General features: G+C 41.5%; 1 protein-coding gene across 4 annotated transcripts in view; it reads right to left on the bottom strand.

Annotated features, from left to right (window-relative positions):
* Window positions 1–21,209, bottom strand: part of FCHO2 (FCH and mu domain containing endocytic adaptor 2) — a 212,763-nt gene that overhangs the window by 153,399 nt on the left and 38,155 nt on the right. For 3 of the 4 annotated variants that reach the window (XM_039543171.1, XM_039543172.1, XM_039543174.1), the window contains 5 exons: window positions 16,227–16,301; window positions 14,258–14,290; window positions 13,586–13,727; window positions 13,341–13,493; window positions 2,515–2,619 (listed from right to left, as the gene is read on the bottom strand). In XM_039543171.1, coding sequence (XP_039399105.1) covers window positions 2,515–2,619; window positions 13,341–13,493; window positions 13,586–13,727; window positions 14,258–14,290; window positions 16,227–16,301 — 508 coding nt within the window. The remainder of the gene's footprint in view (window positions 1–2,514; window positions 2,620–13,340; window positions 13,494–13,585; window positions 13,728–14,257; window positions 14,291–16,226; window positions 16,302–21,209) is intronic. The other variant, XM_039543173.1, reaches the window with a different exon arrangement.

Raw genomic sequence — 21,209 nt, forward strand, 5'->3', positions numbered from 1 at the left:
TGGGACTCCCTCGCACTCTGACTGAGGGTCGAGCCACCATCAAAGGGACCTGAGGTGGAATAGTGACCACAGGGTCCAGGCCGTCACACCCTGGATGGTAGACCAACACAAGCCACACTTGGAGGAGTCTGAGCCTCATTCTGGCATGCTGGACTATGTACGTGCATGCTGCCATGTGGCCAAGGAGACTCAGGCATACCCTTGCTGTAGTGGTCGGGTACGGCCTGAGGCCTTGTATGATGTTTGCCATTGCTTGAAAGCAGGCCTCTGGTAGGAATGCTCTGGCCTGGACTGAGTCCAACATCGCACCGTTGAATTCCATTCTTTGAGTCAGTAACAAAGTTGACTTGTTCACATTGAGAAGGAGACCCAGCCTCTCTAAGGTGGATCTGACCAAACAGACTTAAGACTCCACCTATTCCCTGGAACACCTTCTTGAGCAGCCAGTCATCGAGGTAGGGATATAGCTGCACCTGCCTCCATCAGAGGAAGGCTGCTATGACCGACATGCACTTGGTGAACACTTGGGGGGCTGTCGACAGGCTGAAGGGGAGGACTGTGAACGGATAATGGTTGTGGTCGACCACAAACTGGAGGAATCGTCTGTCTGCAGGCTGCATAGATATGTGAAAGTACCCGTCTTTCAGGTTGAGAGCAGCATAATAGTCTCCCGGATCCAGAGAAGGGATAATCGCACTATGGGAGACTATGTGGAACTTCAATTTTTCCATGAACTTGTTGAGTCCTCGCAGGTCTAGAATGGGTCTGAGACCTCCCCCTTGGCTTTGGGAATTGGGAAATATTGGGAATAGAATCCCGTGCCCCTTATCGCCTGAGGAACCTCCTCCACTGCTCCTACAGTGAGGAGCATCGGCACCTCCTGGATAAGGAGTTGCTCGTGAGCAGCGTCCCTGAACGAGGAGCAGAATTGGAGAGAATATCCCACTCTCCTGTGTGAAGAGCCCAGCGGTCTGATGTTATCTGGGACCAAGCATGGTAGAAGCGGGATAGCCAATACATGAAACGGTGCTCTGTACTCTCTAGGAAAGCCTGAGCAATGTAACCAGGATTTCCTCCTCATGATGATTCCAGTCGTTTTTTCTGGAAAGTTTGGGAAGTGTGTCACCAAGGATGAGAGAACAGCAGAAGCTCTGACTCAGACCATGTGGCAGTGAGAACCAACTGAAGATGCAGTTGGTCCACCCCGCCCTTTACTGCCTCGGGCAAAACCACGAGGCTATACAAGGGCACACGTGTGGACCAATGGACACTACTATATTGGAAAAGCTCTGGCTCTAGGCACACAGCCCATAACCCTCAGTGGACTATAAAAGAGACCATCACTTGAAGAAGAACTTCTGATTCAATTATATTAGCAAATAAGTCTTCATACTCAAGAGGAAGAAATCTAACAATTAACTTTCCATCTTTGAGTTTTTCAGCACTAGTCTAGATAAGTGATTACAGTGCTTTCCTGTCAGTAGGGGAAAATAGAGTAGCTGCAATTATTTCACTTACCCTCCACTTACAAGGAACTTTCAATTTCAGAACCACCAGTAACAACTAGAATGACCCAACCAGGACATTCTTTCATAAGTGAATTTTCTCCAACTCAGATCTGACATTTTATAAAACTTGAGAGAAGGGGACTGGATTGTTGTAGGAGAACTCAGGAAGCAAGAGTTTGACAACTAAAATACTACAATATTATTTTTGGCTATGCATTCATCCTAGCAAGTAAACCTTAAAGAAATTGTTAGAGTGGACTGTTATTCTTCTCACTCTACTACTTTGCATTACTGCCCTATATATTTTTCTGTAATGCAAAACATTTAAAAACAACACTATCAAAAAGGAGCAACTGTTCACAAACTTAAAAGAGAAAAAAAGGAGGAAGCAAGTACTGATTTTGGGGAGTCAAAACCAAGATTGTTGCTCAGTCCCTTCTCCCCTTTACCTAACTGCTATATCCACGCAGAATTCCTATTTATGGCCTATCATCCTCCCACCTAACCCCAACAAATCTTTAACTCACTCCAGTGCTCTCATTCCTTCTAGCAAAAAGATAAAAGAGTCTAGACTATTCTTCACAAGTCGTCCTCTCCTGGACCCTAAGTCTTGCCCTACTACATCTTGCCTTTTGAACTCCAATACAAGAACTTCCTTCTGGATCAAACTCCTAGCTACAGCAATCACCTGCTTTCCCACAAGAACATGCAAACACATCTACCTTTCTCCACAAAAGATCACTTTCTCTTCCCAATACTCACCTTCAGAAATCCTAGAACACCCATGCCTACACTTGTCCATTCAGGAATCTCACGGGTGGAAACAGAACAGTCACCCTAAATTTATCTTGTGTCCCCCAAATTACTTTTAAAAATATGCAGCTCTCATTAACTTCAAATAGACCTACTTCACAATGATTCTACAATGTATTGCTCTTCAAATTCTTTGTCCCTTTGGGGCCATCTAAAATCAAACTTGACTGGATGCAAATAATCCAGCACTTACCTGTGCAGTTTCCGTCATTTTCTTTTCAAAGTCAGATTTAGCTGCAGCATACTTTTCTACATAGAGTTTATAGGTATCCGTAGCTTTCTTTGATTTTACTGATGCCTGTAAAGAACAGATTACACAAAGACCATTGAAAAATATAATTGTATTCTAATAAATTTATTCCAACCTAAGGCAATTTATATTTATCATTACTGAAAAGATGAAGATGGGTATGACTTATACCAAAATGTCCAACAGGACATGAGGCAGAAGATAGTACAATGTGTTTATTAAGATTCCACTGAATGGTAATTTAGGCACTTACAATAAATGATCATATTTTTATTCAAACCCATACTGTACATGAAATACATCATTGGAAGTGCCACATTGCAGGGTGCACCTGGTCTTGGGGAAATGTCATAAAAGGTAAAGATAACTACAAGTCTGACATGAAAAGTAGATAACTAGAAAGTGGTGAGTAGCAGAGCCAGCAGGGAGAAAAGGTAGCAGAATACATGTTTTTGGATACCGACTATTCTGGGGATGGAAAAAGAGGAAAGAAAGTATATACTATAGGCCTTATTAGATTCCCCTATTGGCACTAGCTACTCCATACATTGTTTGTTGAAGTATTGTAAGAATTTTGTACATTGCTAAGGAGTAACTGATTAGCTCATTTTAGACATCACAAATAGATGTTTAACTGAAGAATAAGGAAAAGGTGCAGGAAAAATGCAGGGTCAGAATACAGAGCAAATAAGATGTAACAGTTTCAAATAACATTTAAAAAAACTGTTGGAAGACTCAAGAGGCAAAAAAAATGGGAGAATCTGGTTTTCGAAAAGGGAAAAATAAAGAAAATAGAAAGTGCAGAAAGGGGATTCAAAATTGTGCTGGATTCTGTGTCACTGGAAATTTTAAAACCAAGATTGAATGTTTGTCTAAAAAGGACACACTCTAGCTCAGGGATGGGAAAAATTTTTGGCCCAAGGGCCTCATCTGAGTGGGAAAATTGTATGCAGAGCCATGTATATAGGGCTGGGGCAGGTGGTTGGCGTGCAAGAGGGAGTGCGGGCTGTGGGAGGGGGTGCAGTATGCAGGAAGGAGCTCAGGGCAAGGGGTTGGGGTGCAGGAGGGATGCGGAGTGTGGCGGGGGGCTCAGAGCAGGGGATTGGGGTGTGCGGTGCAGGAGGGGTTTAGGGCATGGGCTTCAGCCCAGCATTGCTTACCTCAAACAGCTCGGGAGTAGCAGCAGTCCACAGCGAGGCTAAGGCAAGCTCCCCGCCTGCCCTGACCCCATGCTGCTCCTGGAAGTGCCACAGCATGTCTGGCAGTGCTCCTGGGGGTGGGGCAGGGCAGGTGGCTCCGCCGTGTGCTGCCCTCGCCTGTGGGTACCACCCCTGAAACGCCCATTGGGCGCAGTTCCCCGTTCCTGGCCAATGGGAGCTGCGGGGGGCGGTGCCTGTAGGCAAGGGCAGTGCACGAAGCCCTTCCCCCCCCAAGGGGCCACAGGGACATGGTGCCAGCTGCTTACAGGAGCGGTGCAGGGCCAGGGCAAGCAGAGAGCCTGCCTTAGCCCCACTGTGCCATGGGGCTGGCAATCCCGTCGGCTGGACTGAAAGCCCTGATGGGCTGGATCCAGCCCACGGGCCGTAGTTTGCCCTCCCCTGCTCTAGTTCAAACAGGAATTAATTCAGGGAAGTCCTGTGGCCTATGTTATACAGGAAGACAGATTAGATGATCACAATGGTCCATTCTTAACTTCAAATCTAAAATAATTTCATTATTTGAAACCACAAGATTTTTTTTTTCCTTTTTGTAGGCATTAATAATCTTAAAATATATTGGTATGGCAGTGCCTCGGTATTAAGTTGGGTTCAGTTTTTAATGTAAAGTAGGGATTTGACCCTTTTAGTACAAAGAACGCTTCTCAAAATTTACGGCATATAATCCATAAGCGAAGACTGAATTTTCTGAAGGCTTTGTACTCTTACCAGTTTTGAACTAGAATTAGTTAGAAACAGAACTTAATGTTTTTTCCTAAGTGTCTCAACTTTTTTGCAGTCTTTTGTTAAAAAAAACAGGTGATTTCTCCTTAAACTTTCTGTACATTTAGAACTCAAAAAACTAGAGTTGAATCCTTAATTACAACCCACCATGTTAGATATACAAAATTAATTACTGTTGTGTATTATCTTTGTTGTTATAATCACAATTGGCTCTTACATAAAATAACCACTATTCCCCACAACTCTCAATCAGACTGATGCAACCCACTGAAACTAATCATGTCCTCTGTAAAGATGGCAACTATTTCACTAAAGACTTGAAATATGAAATAACACTATCCCTGTAAAAAATGTCATCATTACCAAAAGAATTAAAGCCAGACTGTCCTCAAGAAAAGGATGGTTACATTCTGTGCCCTGATTAGAAAACAAAACTGAAAACTAAGGAGCATAGTCTCTGTGAACCTCAGTTCAACCAGGGGAAGTAGCAGCCAGGGCTCCAAAGGAACAGAAACTAAGGGTATGCCTGCACAGCAAATCAAGCAAGCAAGCCATGGCTGCAAGTCTCAGTGCACCAGTCAACTAACTCAGGCTTGTGCTGCACACATTTTGACTCAGGCTGGAGCCCAGGCTCTGAAACCCAGTGAGGGTAGAGGGTCTCACAGCCCAGGCTCCAGCCCTAGTCCAAGCAGCTTCATAGCCCTTTTTAGCACTGCTGCATGAACCCAAGCTCTAGTTCTGAGACTCGTTACGTGGGCCTTTTTTTGATGTGTAGGTGTACCCTAAGAGTGCTGGGGCTTTCCAGCCTTTGCCAAAGCTCTGTGGCATAGACAGAAATTTCTCCACTCCGAGGAATCATGGCTGGTCTTGCATAGCAGAAACAACTGTACTGGAATTAAAGAGGGTAGAGATGGGATGCACCAGCCCCGCCTACGATTGCCAATTTTGGTTGGATATATTCCTAGAGGTTTCATCACATGACAATCTTTAATTAAAGATTAACCTTTAATTCCTGAAACCCCAGTACAATCCTGGACGGTTGGCAACACTAGCCCTGGCCCCCCTTCCCATTCCTGACATACAATTAATCCCTTGACTCATTATTCCCATGCCTTTTTATCTCCACATACCATAGGGAAACAGAGGAAGGAGACATTCCTGCCCTCCACTTTCCAAATACCCTTCTGTACCTGCAGTATTAAAAACTCACAATATTTCGTAAACAAACACTTGGTTTAAAAAATTAAGGTTAAGTGTTAAATCTCTCCAATTCAAATCCTTAAAAAGCAAGGAAATGTCAAGTTATGAGACTTTTAAGCTAAGACTTATTTTATTAAATTTAAAAAATGGTTTAAACTTGAAACAGCAGTCTAAATGCTGCATCTATGGTTTATAATACAGACAAAAATCAAGGTTCTTTATCTCATAACTATGTATGAACTAAGCACAGGAAGAGCAATTTGTGCTTTGAAGAAGGAAAACTTAACTACTTTGTGAAACTTACCGAGGAAAATTATTGAACAAGTGAATAGCAAATAATCAAACAACATCTTTAGAATTCTACAAGCAGGATGTTTGCATGTGTACACAAACACACTCAACAAGCAATTGTTGTGACTCCATTTGGTAGATTTACTGTAACTAAAAACTTGGCTGTCAGTCAAAAAATATTGTAAAGTCATTACAAACGGAGCAGTTCAAGATTTTGTGCTAACATAACAGGGAGCAAGATGAAACCATAACACAAGTAAGTACTAAGATTTGTGTCAGATAGTTGCTTAAGGTTACCCGATTCGGTAATAAGATTTTTCAAACACTTTCCTTTCAGATGCCTCAGTACAATATCTGTTCAATGTTTGATTGTATGATGAACTTTCAGTAGACACCCACCATTGCACCACAGAGGTGCACATTCCTTGTCTTCTGATAACAACTGTTTCCCTATGTTTGTGATGTAAAGATATATTCTGTCCTCCTAAGGTGGTCAGAGACCACTCTATCCAGAGTTGACTGGTACAATCTTTGGTAACATGTCTCCGAAGTGTTTTGAGTAAAATGGAATCAAAGAGAACATAATATAGACAGAACTGGTAGCCAGGGCCGGCTTTAGGAAGTGCGGGGCCCAATTCGAACATTTTTGGCGGGGCCCTGGCAGGGATGACTAAAAAAAAAAGCCTTTCATTTCTTCCTTCTATTATTTACTTTCCATAACTATATAAATCATAAAATTATATGTTATGTACATTGATTCATATATGCTGTTGATTGGTTATTAATGACCTGCCCTCCCTCATTGAAGCAGGTGTGCAGGGTTACTGCCCTGGGAACTGCAGGGCAGCAGTGGACATGGGGCTGGTTGGAGGCAGGGCAGGGGCTGACTGGAGGTAGGGTCTGGCTGCAGGCAAGGCAAGAGGTGCAGGGCTGGCTGGAGACGGGGGTGTGGGGTGGGCTGGCTGGCTTCAGGCAGGGCTGCAGGGGAGTGCAGCAGGGGTTGGCAGGGCTGGAGACAGAGGAGTGCGGGACTGGCTGGCTTCAGGCAGGGGTGCAGCAGGGTTGGCTGGAGACAGAGCAGGGGTGCGGGGGCTGGGGTGCGGGCTGGGGTGGGGGGGGCGGGCTGGCTTGGGGCAGGCCTGCTGGGGGGTGTGGCTGGGGGTGGCTGGAGTCAGGGCAGGGTGATTGGCAGGGACTGGCTGCGGGCACAGGGTGCAGAGCTGGCTGCAGGCATGGGGGGGCAGAGCGGGTGCAGGCAGGGCAAGGCAAGGGCTGCAGCAGAGGCAGCTGGAGCCTGGGCCTTTAAATAGCCCCAAGACCCCTCTATCCCAGGGCTCTGGGGGCTATTTAAAGGGCCCAGCTACCCTGCTTCTACCCCGCAGACCTTTTTTTAAAGCACGGCCCCCCTGATGAATGCATAGCCAACTGGGAGAGCGGGCTGCAGGGGGGGCTTTTGCACCACTGTGGCCGCCCAGCCGGGCCGGTGGGGGGGCACCCACACGCCGGAGGCTTGCCGGAGTTCCAGCTGGGAGGAGTTCCAGCTGGGAGAGCGGGCGCCGGGGGCTTGCCGCTCGGCGGGGAGCCGCCCCGGGGGCTGGGCTTGCCTTGCCTCTGGCGCTGGGAGCCAGCTGGGGGGGGGCGCGCCGGGGCTTGCCGCGGCCGGAGCGCGGGCTGAGCGAGAGGGGCGGGGCTTGCGCCACGCCCCCCAGCTGGGAGGAGTTCCAGCTGGGAGAGCCTGGTAGCTCCTAATGGGAGCACTGTTTCATGCAGCTGTATATTCAGCCAATGCCTGAAAATCAGTCACTAGTGTTTAGTGAAGATTTGGAGAGTGTGCCAAATGAGGGCCTTTGCATGAATCATCAACCCATACTTCAACTTTCTCTACTCACAAACTGGACATTACACAGCTTGAGTGTTCTGATTCTAAGTGTACAAGACATTTCCAGAGACATGTAACACTCCTGGACACTGGATCTTATCTATTCTGCTATAATATACCTTTTAAGTCCTTTCATCAAGGCTTTGATGAGTATGTCAACTAAATTGGCCCTCCTGCACAGTTCCAGTCTATCTAGGTAAACTATGGCTTTTCCTCCTAGGCTGGGGCAGAAGCTAGGAAAAGAGATGTCCTGGTTCAAGTGAAAAGACAAGATGACTTTAGACTAAAGACTAGGACAAGCTCAAAGGACAATTTTGTTGTCGGTGAAAATTAAGGTGAGAGGACAGCCAGCAATCCTATTTGCTGAACCAAGGGGATAGTCAGCAAGAAAACCACACCGAAGGTGAGAAAACACTAGTCCAATAAAGTGGAGGGCCTCAAAAATAGTCAGACAGGGATTCATATAATCACTGTAGAATAAGGTTAACACTCCAGAGTTAAAACAGGGGATCTGAAAGGAGGTAGCGAAATAGCACAACTTTCAAGAAACAAAATAGATGGAAGGATCTCACTGTCCCCCAATCTGATGACTGTTTTAGGATGCTAAATCCCAACATTTGGGCTTCTTTAGAGCTGGGGGCTAGTCCCTTGTAAATGTAGTCCATCAAGCAGAGATCATTTGGCCTGCTCCAGGCAAGAGAAAACTGTCCGCACCAAATGATAAGCAAAGGAAGTACTCTTTTTGCATGAATAAAATACCGTCAAGGCTACCCTGTTCAAGGTACTCCTAAGGAGTTAGTGTCTTGTCACAGACCAGGGCCAAGAGACTTTGGGTTTCTAGATCCGGACGCTGGTGTCTGCCAAAAAAGTGGTGGGACAGAAGAAGAGGGACCTTGTTCTCTCAGGACCAGATTAAGAGATCCATGTATCAAACTCCTTGATCATTTTGGAGCAATAAGAATTAGTTTGGGAATTGCAGATGTGAAAGTAGAATGAATTATATTGTAAAAATAAGAATGGATTAAAGAAATGTTGTATGTACCTTTAAGCAGAAATAAGAAATGTTGAAATACAGGTGCCAGGAAAAGAAACATTAGGCATAAACAATGGTGCTAATGGCAAAACATTAACAGTTAGTAAGGAAATAAGATATGCATGCCTATCCCAGGTAAACTTATCTGATTCTGCCTCCTTTGTTATCTTGTTAAGTTCTCACCCTTTTAGCTGTATAAATAAGATAGTTTGTGTCTTGCATGGTGCTCACATTATCTGGGTGTCATTAGCAGAGCGCTGTGCTAATAAAACAGAGTGGTCTGACAAACTGTGAGTCCTGAGTCTAACTTTGACACAGACTACCTCTTGATTGTCCCGAGGAAAATGGAAGGGAAGACATAAACTAAGGAATACTCCATGGAATGGCAAACCCATCCTTTGCAAAGTCAGTAGATTTTTCCTTCCTCTGCAGCAGGTACACAATCAACTGACACTTTTTTTTTCTTTTTAAATTGAGATCAGATCCATGCCCAGGTTTCTCTTTCTGCCAAAAAACTTCCAACATCAGCAACCCCACAGCTGGGAGTACTTCTGATCTACTGAACCAGTCCACTGTGCAGTTAAGTGGGAGGCATGTGGAGATATTTTACTGAGAGGAGGATCACCTCTGCCCATGAGAACATGAAAGTGGACCTTCCCTCAACGAGTTTAGGGTATGTCTACACTGCAATGAAAAGCCTGCAGCACTGAGTGTCAGACCACGGGTCAATTCACTCTGGCTTGTGGGGCCTGGCCTGCAGGTCTAAACATATCAGTATAGACATTCCTGCTCTGGATTGACCATGTGCTCTGAAACCTAGAAAGGGGAGGAGGGTCTTGGAGCCTGGGCTCTAGCCCAAACAGGAACATCTATACTCTTATTTTTAGTCCCACAGCCCGAGCCAATTGAACTGGACTCAGACTCGGTGCTGCAGGATTTTCTTTGCAATATAGATACACCCTATGTCTCCTGTTGCCACTTTGGCATTACTGCTGTGTCGCGAGATTCTGAGTATGGCCTGGTCTACACTACGAGTTTATATCGAATTTAGCAGTGTTAAACCGAATTAACCCTGCACCCGTCCACACAATGAAGCCCTATACTTCGATATAAAGGGCTCTTGATATCGATATCTGTACTCCTCTCCGACGAGGAGAGTAGCGCTGAAATTGGTATTGCCATTTCGCATTAGAGTTAGCGTGGGTGCAATTCGATGGTTTTGGCCTCCGTGAGCTATCCCACAGTGCACCATTGTGACCGCTCTAAACAGCAATCTGAACTCGGATGCACTGGCCAGGTAGACAGGAAAAGCCCCGCAAACTTTTGAGTTTCATTTCCTGTTTGCCCAGAGCGGAGCGCTGATCAGCACGGGTGACCAGGCAGTCCCAGAATCAAAAAAGAGCTCCAGCATGGACCGTACGAGAGATACTGAATCTGATCTCTGTATGGGGAGAAGAATCTGTTCTTTCAGAACTCCGTTCCAAAAGACGAAATGCCAAATCATTTGAAAAAAATCTCCCAGGCCATGATGGACAGAGGCCACAACAGGGGCTCAACACAGTGCTGCATGAAACTTGAGGAGCTGAGACAAGCATACCAGAAAGCCAAAGAATCAAATGGACATTCACGGAGGGAGGGGCGACTGATGACTGTAGCTATCCCACAGTTCCTGCACTCTCTGAAAACCATTTGAATTCTGGGTTGGGCTCCCAAAGCCTGAAGATAGTCAAAAACATTGTCATGGATGGTTCAGGGTATATGTCATCAGCCCCCACCCCTATGAAAGCAAAGGGAAAAAAAATCATTTCTTGCCTTTTTTCAATGTCACCGTATGTCTACTGGATGCTGCTGGCAGACGCAGTGCTACACAGCAGCAACTCTTTGCCTTGTCTTGCGGATGGCTGACGGTACAGTATGACTGATATCCGTCATCGTCATCCCGTGGGTGCTCCTGGCTGGCCTCGGTGAGGTTGGCCGGGGGCGCCTGGGCAAAAAAGGGAATGACTCCAGGTCATTCTCTTCTTTAAGTTTTGTGTAATGGAAATTCAGTCCTGCCTGGAATATCATGCCAGCTGGAGGCTTCTGCCTCAGGCCGCTCTCCCAGTCAGCAGCACCGCGTGGTCACGCCTACCCCAGCCTACCCCTTGCTACCAGGGCTCACAATCAGATACTTAGACCTCTACATTTTGCTGCAAATAAAAAAATTAAGCTGTCATTTAGAACTGTCCCCCAACATACATATCCTGGGACATTTTGTATTTTACCAGTGTCAACCAAAGGTCCACACACATATGGAGATTCAGTCCTGCCTGTGCTTCTACCTTAGTGCTTATCACAGATTCCCATTTTCAGCTATAGGCTGAGCAAGTGCAGAATGGTGGTTCACTCTACTTCGCTGTAAGCCAACCGCCCTCCTCTCCCCCCTTTGATCTCTGCTTGCAGAGGCAATAAAGTCAGTGTTGTTTCAAATTCAGGCATACTTTATTACTTCATCACACAAATGGGGGGATAACTGCCATGGTAGCCCAGGAGGGGTGGGGGAGGAGGGAAGCAATGGGTGGGGTTGTTGCAGGGGCACCCCCTAGAATGGCATGCAGTTCATCATTTCTGCAGGATGTATGGGGCTCTGACCCGGAGCAGCTGTCCTCTCTCTGGTTCTTTAGTAAGCTTGCCTGATATTCTAGGCGGGACTGACTCTCCATTAGACAAAACTTAAAGAAGAGAATGACCTGGGGAGTCATTCCCATTTTTGTCCAGGCGCCCCGACCGACCTCACTGAGGCTGGCCAGGAGCACCCATGACAGCAGCAGATGGTACAGTACGACTGGTTACCGTCATTACCAACTTGCAAAGCAGCAGCCAGTACTGTAGGGCTGGTAACCGTCTTTATAAACGTGCAAAAGGCAAGGGGATGCTGCTGTGTAGCACTGCAATATCGTGTCTGTCAGCAGCATCCAGTAGACATACGGTTACAGTGAAAAAAGGCTGAATGGGCTCTACGGTTGCCGTGCTATGGCGTCTGCCCGGGCAATCCAGGGAAAAGGGTGCAAAATGATTGTCTGCCGTTGCTTTCACGGAGGGACGATTGACTGACAACATTTACCCATAACCACCCGCGACAAATTTTTGGCCCCATCAGGCATTGGGATCTCAACCCAGAATTCCAATCGGCGGGAGAGACTGCGGGAACTATAGGATAGCTATGGGATAGCTACCCACAGTGCAACGCTCCGGAAGTCAACGCTAGCCTCGGTACATGGACGCACACCGCCAAATTAATGTGCTTAGTGTGGCCGTGTGCACTCGACTTTATACAACCTGTTTCCAAAAATCGATTTATGTAAAATCGGAATAATCCCATAGCGTAGACATACCTTATGCGTCTTCCTTTGATTAAGTCCTAGAACGTTAACAGGCCTAGCATGACTGCCACAATTCAAGAGTGATTATATGAAGATTTGTTTTCCTTTGAAGCAACAGAGCACAAAACCCTGTCAGACTTCACATTTGTGGTAAACTGGATTCTACTTTGGGCCCTAGAAGAGGGAAATTTGGCCCCATTGCATTGTTCTCCAGAGATGAGGTTATCCAATCTCATCTACTATTCAATTTCTTACTGGCTGGAAAGATTAACCAGTACCTCTCTTTGTTCCAAATATTTAGGATTCATGATAGACTAATAACTACATAACAGAACTAAAACAGTTTAATACCTCTTCAAGCCATTTCAGTATAAATGGTATCTTTGGCCAGGCCAGTTTTTTCCAACATGGAAAAATCTCCCCTTTCATCCTCATTTCATTCTCACAGAAAAAAAATTAAATTGTTAAAGAAAAACAGGAAAATAGCTTAAGAGGTCATTGGCATCTTAGACAATGAAGCTAAAAGAAAAATGAATGAATGTTAACTTCTGTCAGTAACTTTCTGATTGTTTTATTATCCAGGCATTAGGATAATAGTAAATAACTACTTATATCAGACTCTAAAGCAAAAAGTGTAATCAACTAAGCAAAATAGAAGCATAACCTCAACTCGTGTATTTTAAAATAAGGGTATTTGGTATTTACATATTTGACTGCACTAGATTTAATAAAAGGATGTAGCAGGTGCTGAAAAGATTATACCCAATTTCAATAAATTTCAATACCCATCAAAAAAAATAAAAACTGCATAATGCGTTTAAACTACACAGTTTGCACAACATTTAACAGTGAACAGGTCAATTAATCAAGAGACAAGGCATTGAGAAAATAGTGGTTACAAACAGGCACTCAATGTTTCACATGAAACGGGAAAGATTAAACTTATGTATTGCAATTTTTGATGTTGAATATTTCTCTTAAAGTAATAATAATGAGCCAATTCACAAAATGCATCATAAATTACTAACAAAACACTGCATTTAAATAAGACTTTGCAAAATTACCTTGTCAATTTCTCTTTGTGTTGCTCCTTCCTTTTTCAAACGTTCTTGTTCCACACACTTAGTATTGTAGTTCTCTTTTGATTTCTGTAGGGCCTGAATGATACTCTGAATGTTTTGCACTGCTTCCAAAGTTCCTGAAACTTCTTCTTTAGTCTGTCAAATATCACATACTTGTCAAAGATGACCAGTTTAATATTTTAATTGTAACAAGCAACTGAAAACACATAAAATGGAGAGTGAGTAACCTTTTTATGAGCTTTGATTTGTTCATCTCCATACTTCTGCACTTCTTTTATTAGCTCTTGTAATTTCCGGACAAGCTCCAAGTGACAGCTTGCTACTTTTTCTGTTGATATTTTGAAAACATCCCAAACTGGTGCAAATGTCCTAAAAATAAAGGTTACAGGGAGGAGAAACATTATTTAATGTTGAATTCCATTTTTTTCTTTTTAAAACAAGTTACAATTTTATAATAGAACCCTGAGGTATTGAGGATATGCTTATAAAGTGCACTCTCCTCTATGAGTAATGATATAAAAAAAACACATTCTTATTCAAATCCATTCCTTTTCCTATTCAAAGTCCTCTCTACTAACTTCAAAGACAAAATTAAATGTTTACTGCTTTTTTCCTCCTGTTAACCATGCACAGTCAACATCAATAAAACAGAACAGAATCAAACTTACTCAATCTTGTCCATTGTAAGTACAAAATATACGTTCCAATCTGTTATACCCGCATAAACCCACTGAATAATAGAATTGCACAGATGTTACTAATCATACTGGTGATACTGCAAGTAAAACATCCACGTGGACTCAGAGCAAGATTGAACATGCAAGGCTGGCTGTTTTCAGAGCAGAACCTCACTAAGAATGGGATGAGACTTTTAGATGCTTATAATGCAGAAAAATTACCTGTTTGGCTGAAACCTCATGCTTGATCTTAGCCTATAGCAAAAATTTTTGGAAAGTCACAGGAAAATCTTTTGTCATTATCAGATAACTTGAAAAACTCAAAACAAAACCCTTGTTTTAGCATACTTGGCTAAAATGACATTTAGGTTTAAGATCCTATATTCAGTGGCTTACACTTTCTAAAACAACCTTCTGGACTGACATTTCTCAAGCCTGTTCTGGGGCAGATTTTTCTTCTTTTAGATATCTCTAAAATCATAGTTGGTATTAATGATGCAGTGACGATCAGAGACTGAAATAAATGCAGGCAAAGTTTGATGAAATAACTGAAAAAATGTATCTTTGTCATTAAGAAAATAAGGAGTTAAATACAAACATTACAGTAGCACCATGTTAAGACTGCAGTACTAAAAAGGAGATTCAGAATTAATGTTCAAGTCCATTAGTGTATCCCTGCAAATATGCATTATAATATTCTTTCCCTCTACAACAGCTTCCCCCATCTCCCAGGAAATAGTGAGAGCCTCTCCCCTCATGGAGTTGGGAAAGTAGCTATGAGCAGGGTCTTTGGACATTTACGGCCACATTTCCCCACTCCCCCCACTTTTGTTTTTCCTCCTGACTGAGGCTGAATCTATTTATGTAAGGAGGAAGGAAAATCTCTTGGGTAATCAGTACAAGTTAGCTACCGGCACCAGGACAGAGTAAGTGCTTGTTATAGGGCGGGGGGGATTGAAATTAACATTTTGTATTTTTGACAATTTGCAGTCTTTGTTGTTTGTTTCTGTTCATCCTACCTTTTCTGACTGTCCGCTCTCTGAAGCAAGGATAGATATATACTCTCATATATTCATATATACTCTCAAACAAGCCATCTTAACTTTCGTCATCTTAAAATTTAAAAAAGTACTGTTGTATTAAAAATGTCACACTTGAACACTGAACATGACACCTACAGTGAATCTTGCCATGTGATATTTCTAAAGATGGTGTCATATCAAGCATAAACCATTGCAATTTTTTTTTAAACTTTTAAGAACAGTTTCACTAGCACACAAGAGCAGCACAAATAAGCTAGAGAGCATTGCCCAGTTAAGCTGTATTTACAGTTTGCTTTGCAGTGCAAAGTAGACAAAATGTATTGGTGATTCTGTCCAGTTTTATCATACTACTAGCTCATCACAACCAACAAAATTGTTGCAAGCAAATTAGCTATAAAAGGAAGGATGGTGATTGGTTGAGTTATCTTTTGACAACACAATGGGCCCACTTAAGAATTAACTGAGCTATTGATCTGACCGTGTCTCTAGCCAAACAACAATTAGATAAAACTATTAATTTAATTTCAACTTAATTTCCTAAATACAGCCTATGCACAAGATTTCAATGAATTCTACCTATATGGAAAAGCTGAAGACTCTGTTTTTCTGTTACTAAGATAATTCAGGACAAAGAAAATACTGACAGATGCTACATTTCTTATAGAATGCATTTTTTATTTAATTTGAAACTAACAAATTTACTCTGAATTTTCTGAAAATTCAATCTGTACTCAGAGAGTACCTGCTGTAACTTTGGGAAAGATCTGTTGTATTTTTCATACATAACCAAAAGCCTGAATCCCTGCTTTAGTACAAAATGGAATTCTACCTTAATTACAGAGCCACAACAGCTATCTCCATAATTGTTCCTCCAGTAAGATTGTATGAGTAAATGGACTTGTGAACCATTTTATATTTAAACTGCACCTATTTCTATAATCCTTTTTTCATATATCCATGTGGATTTTATAACTGCTGCATAATCATGTAATTAAAAGCCTTATTGTAATACAATGCATTTTAAAAAATGCCAGAGTTAAGGCTGTTACTAGAACTTTAATTCTGTTAATGCAACATTCAGGTTGAAATCTTAATTGCATAAATGTTCAGGGATTAATAATTTTTCTTTTATACACATATTAACTTACCCAAGCTGCGTGTAATTGCTTGCTGATTTGGCTAGCTTTGTCATTGACCTTGAATATGCCTCCTCTATTGTAGCCCTGTTAAAAACAAAACATACAAAGTTCCTAATGTTAAGTAATCCAAATCACAAATCAATAAAGCTATTAGGATCCATGAAGATATATGCTTTAAAGGAACAGCAAAGGAAACACAGCTTACCATGTATTGTTTTAAAATGACAAAGGCAGTGTTTTCAATGCATCCTCATAAAATCCACCACCAAATTACATTCTGTGTGCTAAAAATCAGAGATGGTGAATAGTGTGGCAGAATAGTGCTTACAAACATTGAAGAAACTCAGCTCTTATGGCACTTTTATCAAACTGTCTCAAAAGCTTCACAATAAGGTGGGAAGGGGAAACCATTCTGCATCCATACACTGCTGGATGCTTTGTCAACGGCTGTTTTAGTACACCTCTACCCCGATATAACGCAACTCAATATAACATGACTTCAAATATAATGCGGTAAAACAGCGCTCGGGGGGGGGGGGGGGCGGCTGTGCACTCCGGTGGATCAAAGCAAGTTCGATATAATGCAGTTTCACCTATAATGCAGTAAGATTTTTTGGCTCATGAGGACAGCGTTATATCGAGGTAGAGGTGTCTATAAATTTCTGAATTATAGAGTAGTGCAATTGTAACACATGCTTTTACAAGATATTAAACGACATTCAAATAGACAAATACTAAAAATAAACAAAGCAATCACACATTAATTGGTGAAGTTGCACTAAAAAGGTATTTAAAAGAGAAATTCTAAGAACTAGCTCATCTTAAGATCCCTCTGAACTGCTATAATGGCATACTGTGATTTTACGTGTTGTTTGGGGTTGGAGTAACAGCATGGTAGGAATAATGTCATCATGGTATTTAGAGTGCTTTTGTTTGAATGACCTGAGAAATATTTTTTGAGAAGCTCATCTGTACATATTGAATTCTTTTCCACCTTCATTTTTCCTCATTTAGTGAGTTAATCTCTTTTGAAACCAAGTAAGCCTCATAAGAACTGACATTTTTTTATTTTCCTACCTATTAGATCAATTGTTAAAATTTTGAAATGTTGTGGGGGAGATTATAGAATTTTCCAACCCAGTTGTCTTGATTATAGCTGCTCATTGCTAAGGGTGGTTTCTGATTTTCCCTTGTAATGGGAATTTCTAGGCAAAGGCATTTCCTTTGGTAATATGATACCCAGAAAGAAGTAATCACTTAAGAAATTTCACCAGAGAGCATGAAGATCAATTTATTCAACTCCCAGTAAGATGACTTGGGAGGAGAAGACTCCATATATGAGTTCCCCTCTGTCTCATCCCTACCCTCCAAAACAAAGATCCAGCCTAAATGCTGGACTCAATTTTTATCTAATTCTGATAGGGAAGGGGCTAGATTAAATACATTTTATAATTCAAACAAAACAATGGGTCAAAAACTTTTACTCGGATTTAAAGAAATGAAAGCTCAGTAGAACATTTTAAGAGGCATCACTGGAACATTAAAAACAGATCTGCAGATATCTTTCTAAGAAAACACTGCTATGAGTAAGGGCTTGGATTGTCATTTTAAAGGAAGAGGCTTCAAGAGATCATCATTTTATTACTTTGTGTGTTTATTAAGAAGAAATTTAAACGAGCAAATTTGAAACTACAGTGAAAGAAAAGGCTTTCCACTTACAAACATAACAGTTTATTTCAAAAAATTCTTTTTTACTTTTTAAGGGTCTCCAAGTTAATGTTACCTGATGTCAACAGGGAAACACAAAGTAGTATCTTTTCACGAAATCTGAAAATTTTATATACTAGAAATTTGCCAGCTTAATAACTGATTGTTTATGCATTGCACATTTTCCTTTCTCTCCTTTTTGATGTTTCTGCTCTTCTATTAATTGTATGGCTGAACAATTTGTCCTTGATTATACCACATTACAAAGGCCAGGTCTACACTATAAACTTACATCAGTATAACTATGTTGCTCAGGGGCAGGAAAAATCTACACCCTCGAAAGACGCAGTTATACCAACCTAAACCCCAATGTAGACAGTGCTATGTCCACAGAAGGGCTTCTCCTGTCAACATAGCTACCACCTCTCACGGAGGTGAATTAACTATGCCAACGGGAGAAGCTCTCCCATCAGCGTAGCAGCATCTTCACTAAAGCACTGCAGCTTTTTACGTGTAGACCTGCCCAAAGACAATTAAAATGTGTGTTTATGTATTTTTATGTATTATACACACACACACACACTTACACACACTTATTATAATCATCATATATTATTTCCTACATTTGTCAGGTTATAAAGGTGGCTCAGTGCCTTATTCTACACAAGACTGACCAAAAGTTTGTGGCCTCTTCTCCAATTCAGACCTTGCTAGCCTTTTAGCTATGACTTTGTCACCATGAGGCTGGCTCACTATAATGTACCTGACTTGAGGATGCCCATAAATATCACCATAAAGTCCTACTTGGTGCAGGATGCTGCTGCTTTCCACCATGAGCATGTAACATTTACACTTCATGCTCTCCATTAACCGTACCTATTTGCTTCCTGGTGCAATCTGATGTGCTGGCTACATTCTATAAAGACCTGAATGATCTGGGATCCATTTGTTTGAGATGGTGCCTCTCCTAATCTGCGGCACATTTAAGATTAGATGTGGCACAACTGTTGATTCCTTCAGATGGCTCTCTATGGCTTTTCCAGCAAAGGTTCCTTCCTGTGAAATTCACTCTAACAGCTGCTCTGAATAAGTTTACACAAGGTGCAATGCATGTTGTGGTCCAGCAGGGTTTAAACTGAGTTTTAGGTACCAGTAAGGTGGCTGCTTGTGTTCACATAAATTAGTTGTTAATGTATACAAAAATGTATACAAAAACAATCCAAGCAGTCACATAGCTCATCTACAATGTATCCCCAATAGTTAAACTGGGGGTTTTCAAAGAAGAGGAAAAATTGTGGGGCAGCCCACCTCTTCGTTGCTTTTCATCCCTTTAAGAGCAAAACTTCTACTAGGAAACTGAGCCAGAATAGAGTGAGGAGCCCTAAGTTTCAGTGGAAAGAAGAGTACCAACTCACCAACATAACAAGGATGTTTTTAAAGTATGTCTAAAGCAGTCAGGTAACAAATGCCCACAAACAGGTATAAAAAAGGTGACCTTAACAGAGGGATAGACACTGAGGGAAAATGAAGAATTACAATAGGGTCACAGGAGCAACAAGAGGGATAACAGTGGAGGTATCTGCTCAACATCTTAGATACCTACACACAAATGCATGCCTATGGAGAATAAAACAGGAAGAAATGGAAATATTACAACATAAGATTGTAAAATAAAATTATGAAAATTGGCATTACAGAGTTGGTGGGATAAATCTCATGACTGAAATATTGGTATACGGAGGTATAGCTTGTTCAGGAAGGCCAGGGAAGGGAAAAAAGGAAGGAGGTGTTGCATTATCTATCAAGAATATATACACTTGTTCTGCAACCCAGAAGGAGGTCAGAGGCAGACCAGTTGAAAGTCTCTGGGTAAAAATAAAAGCAAGGGAGGAGTGAGGGGAACAAGGATTATGTCAAGGTACACGTCTATCATAGACCACAAAAACAGGAGGAGGTTGATAACAACGGTACAGATGCAATAGCAAACTAGTTTGATTAGGAGGAAAGATGGGAATAATAGCAAGAGACCAATATAGTTTCATCAGGAGCCCTTTAATGACCTGAAAATAATAAAGAAATCCTACAAAAAGTGGAAACATGAACCGATTACTTCAGATGAGTATAAAATAATACCACATATATGTAGGTACAAAATAAGAAAGACTAAGACACAAAATGATTTACACCTAGCAATGAACATAAAAGGCAATAAGAAAAAGTTCTATAAGTACATTAGAGGCAAGAAAAAGAGGAAGGACAACGTAAGTCCACCACTTAGCGCAGAAGGAGAGCTAATAACATAACTTCAAGACGGCTGAGATGTTTAATGCCTATTTTCCTTCAGTCATCACTAAAAAGGTTAACTGTGATCTGAAGCTTAACCAGGGTAGATTTGATTTAAATCAATTTGATTTAAATCATGATTTAAATTACTAGTCAGGAAGACTATTTAATCATGAATTTCTACACAAAAGTGTATTCTTGTTGGTTGTTATAACCATAATACATATTCTTCACAACTCAGACATAGATGTAGGTTTCATTTTTAGAAGGTACACACTATACATTTTTTCAGTGATTTATTTTGAAAACTTTTCAGATTAGTTTTACAGCTATATCAAAAAATGAATGGTTATTTCATTTACCAAAGGTAACTGAAGAAGATATGGGAGGTGAACTATCTCCAGTTCAACAGGTTAATCATTAATATATGGAGGATTTTCTTGCCATGCTTTATTAGGAGGAGATCACCACCAGACAGACATTTAAATTGTTTTATTTAATTAAAACAACATTATATAGTCTGGATTTTTTTCTTCAACAGCAAAAATACAATATTTTAACAAAACAAGCAGATGAATTTTTGAATTTAGTTAAACATTTAAGTTTTTTAAAATCAGTTTGTTTTTTGTTAAAATTGTTTAACTAAAACAGTTAAGTGAATTTAAAAAAAAACAAAAAAAACCCCTAAAACTAAATCAACTATGTTAGCCAGGTCAACATGAGAAACTTAAAATATTGGCTTCTGCAGCTAACTCAGTCGTCTTCACCTTCATTTTCCTGTTTGTTCATAATCTGGAAAAGAAAAACAAGCTTTCCTGCTTTTTCAGGTCCCAAATGATTTCTCAATTTGGAATGAATTAATCCAAAGGAAGAAGCAGCTGACAGAAGAAGCTACTGCTCTTAAAAGTGAGATTATCACTTCAACAGTCTCTGAATCCAAGTGCTTAAGTGTCTTCCACCAGTTCACTGGTGTGACTTTCTTTAAAGCATCATCAGCACACA

Source organism: Mauremys reevesii, linkage group 6 (genome assembly GCF_016161935.1).
Source record: "Mauremys reevesii isolate NIE-2019 linkage group 6, ASM1616193v1, whole genome shotgun sequence".
Classification (NCBI taxonomy): domain Eukaryota; kingdom Metazoa; phylum Chordata; order Testudines; family Geoemydidae; genus Mauremys; species Mauremys reevesii.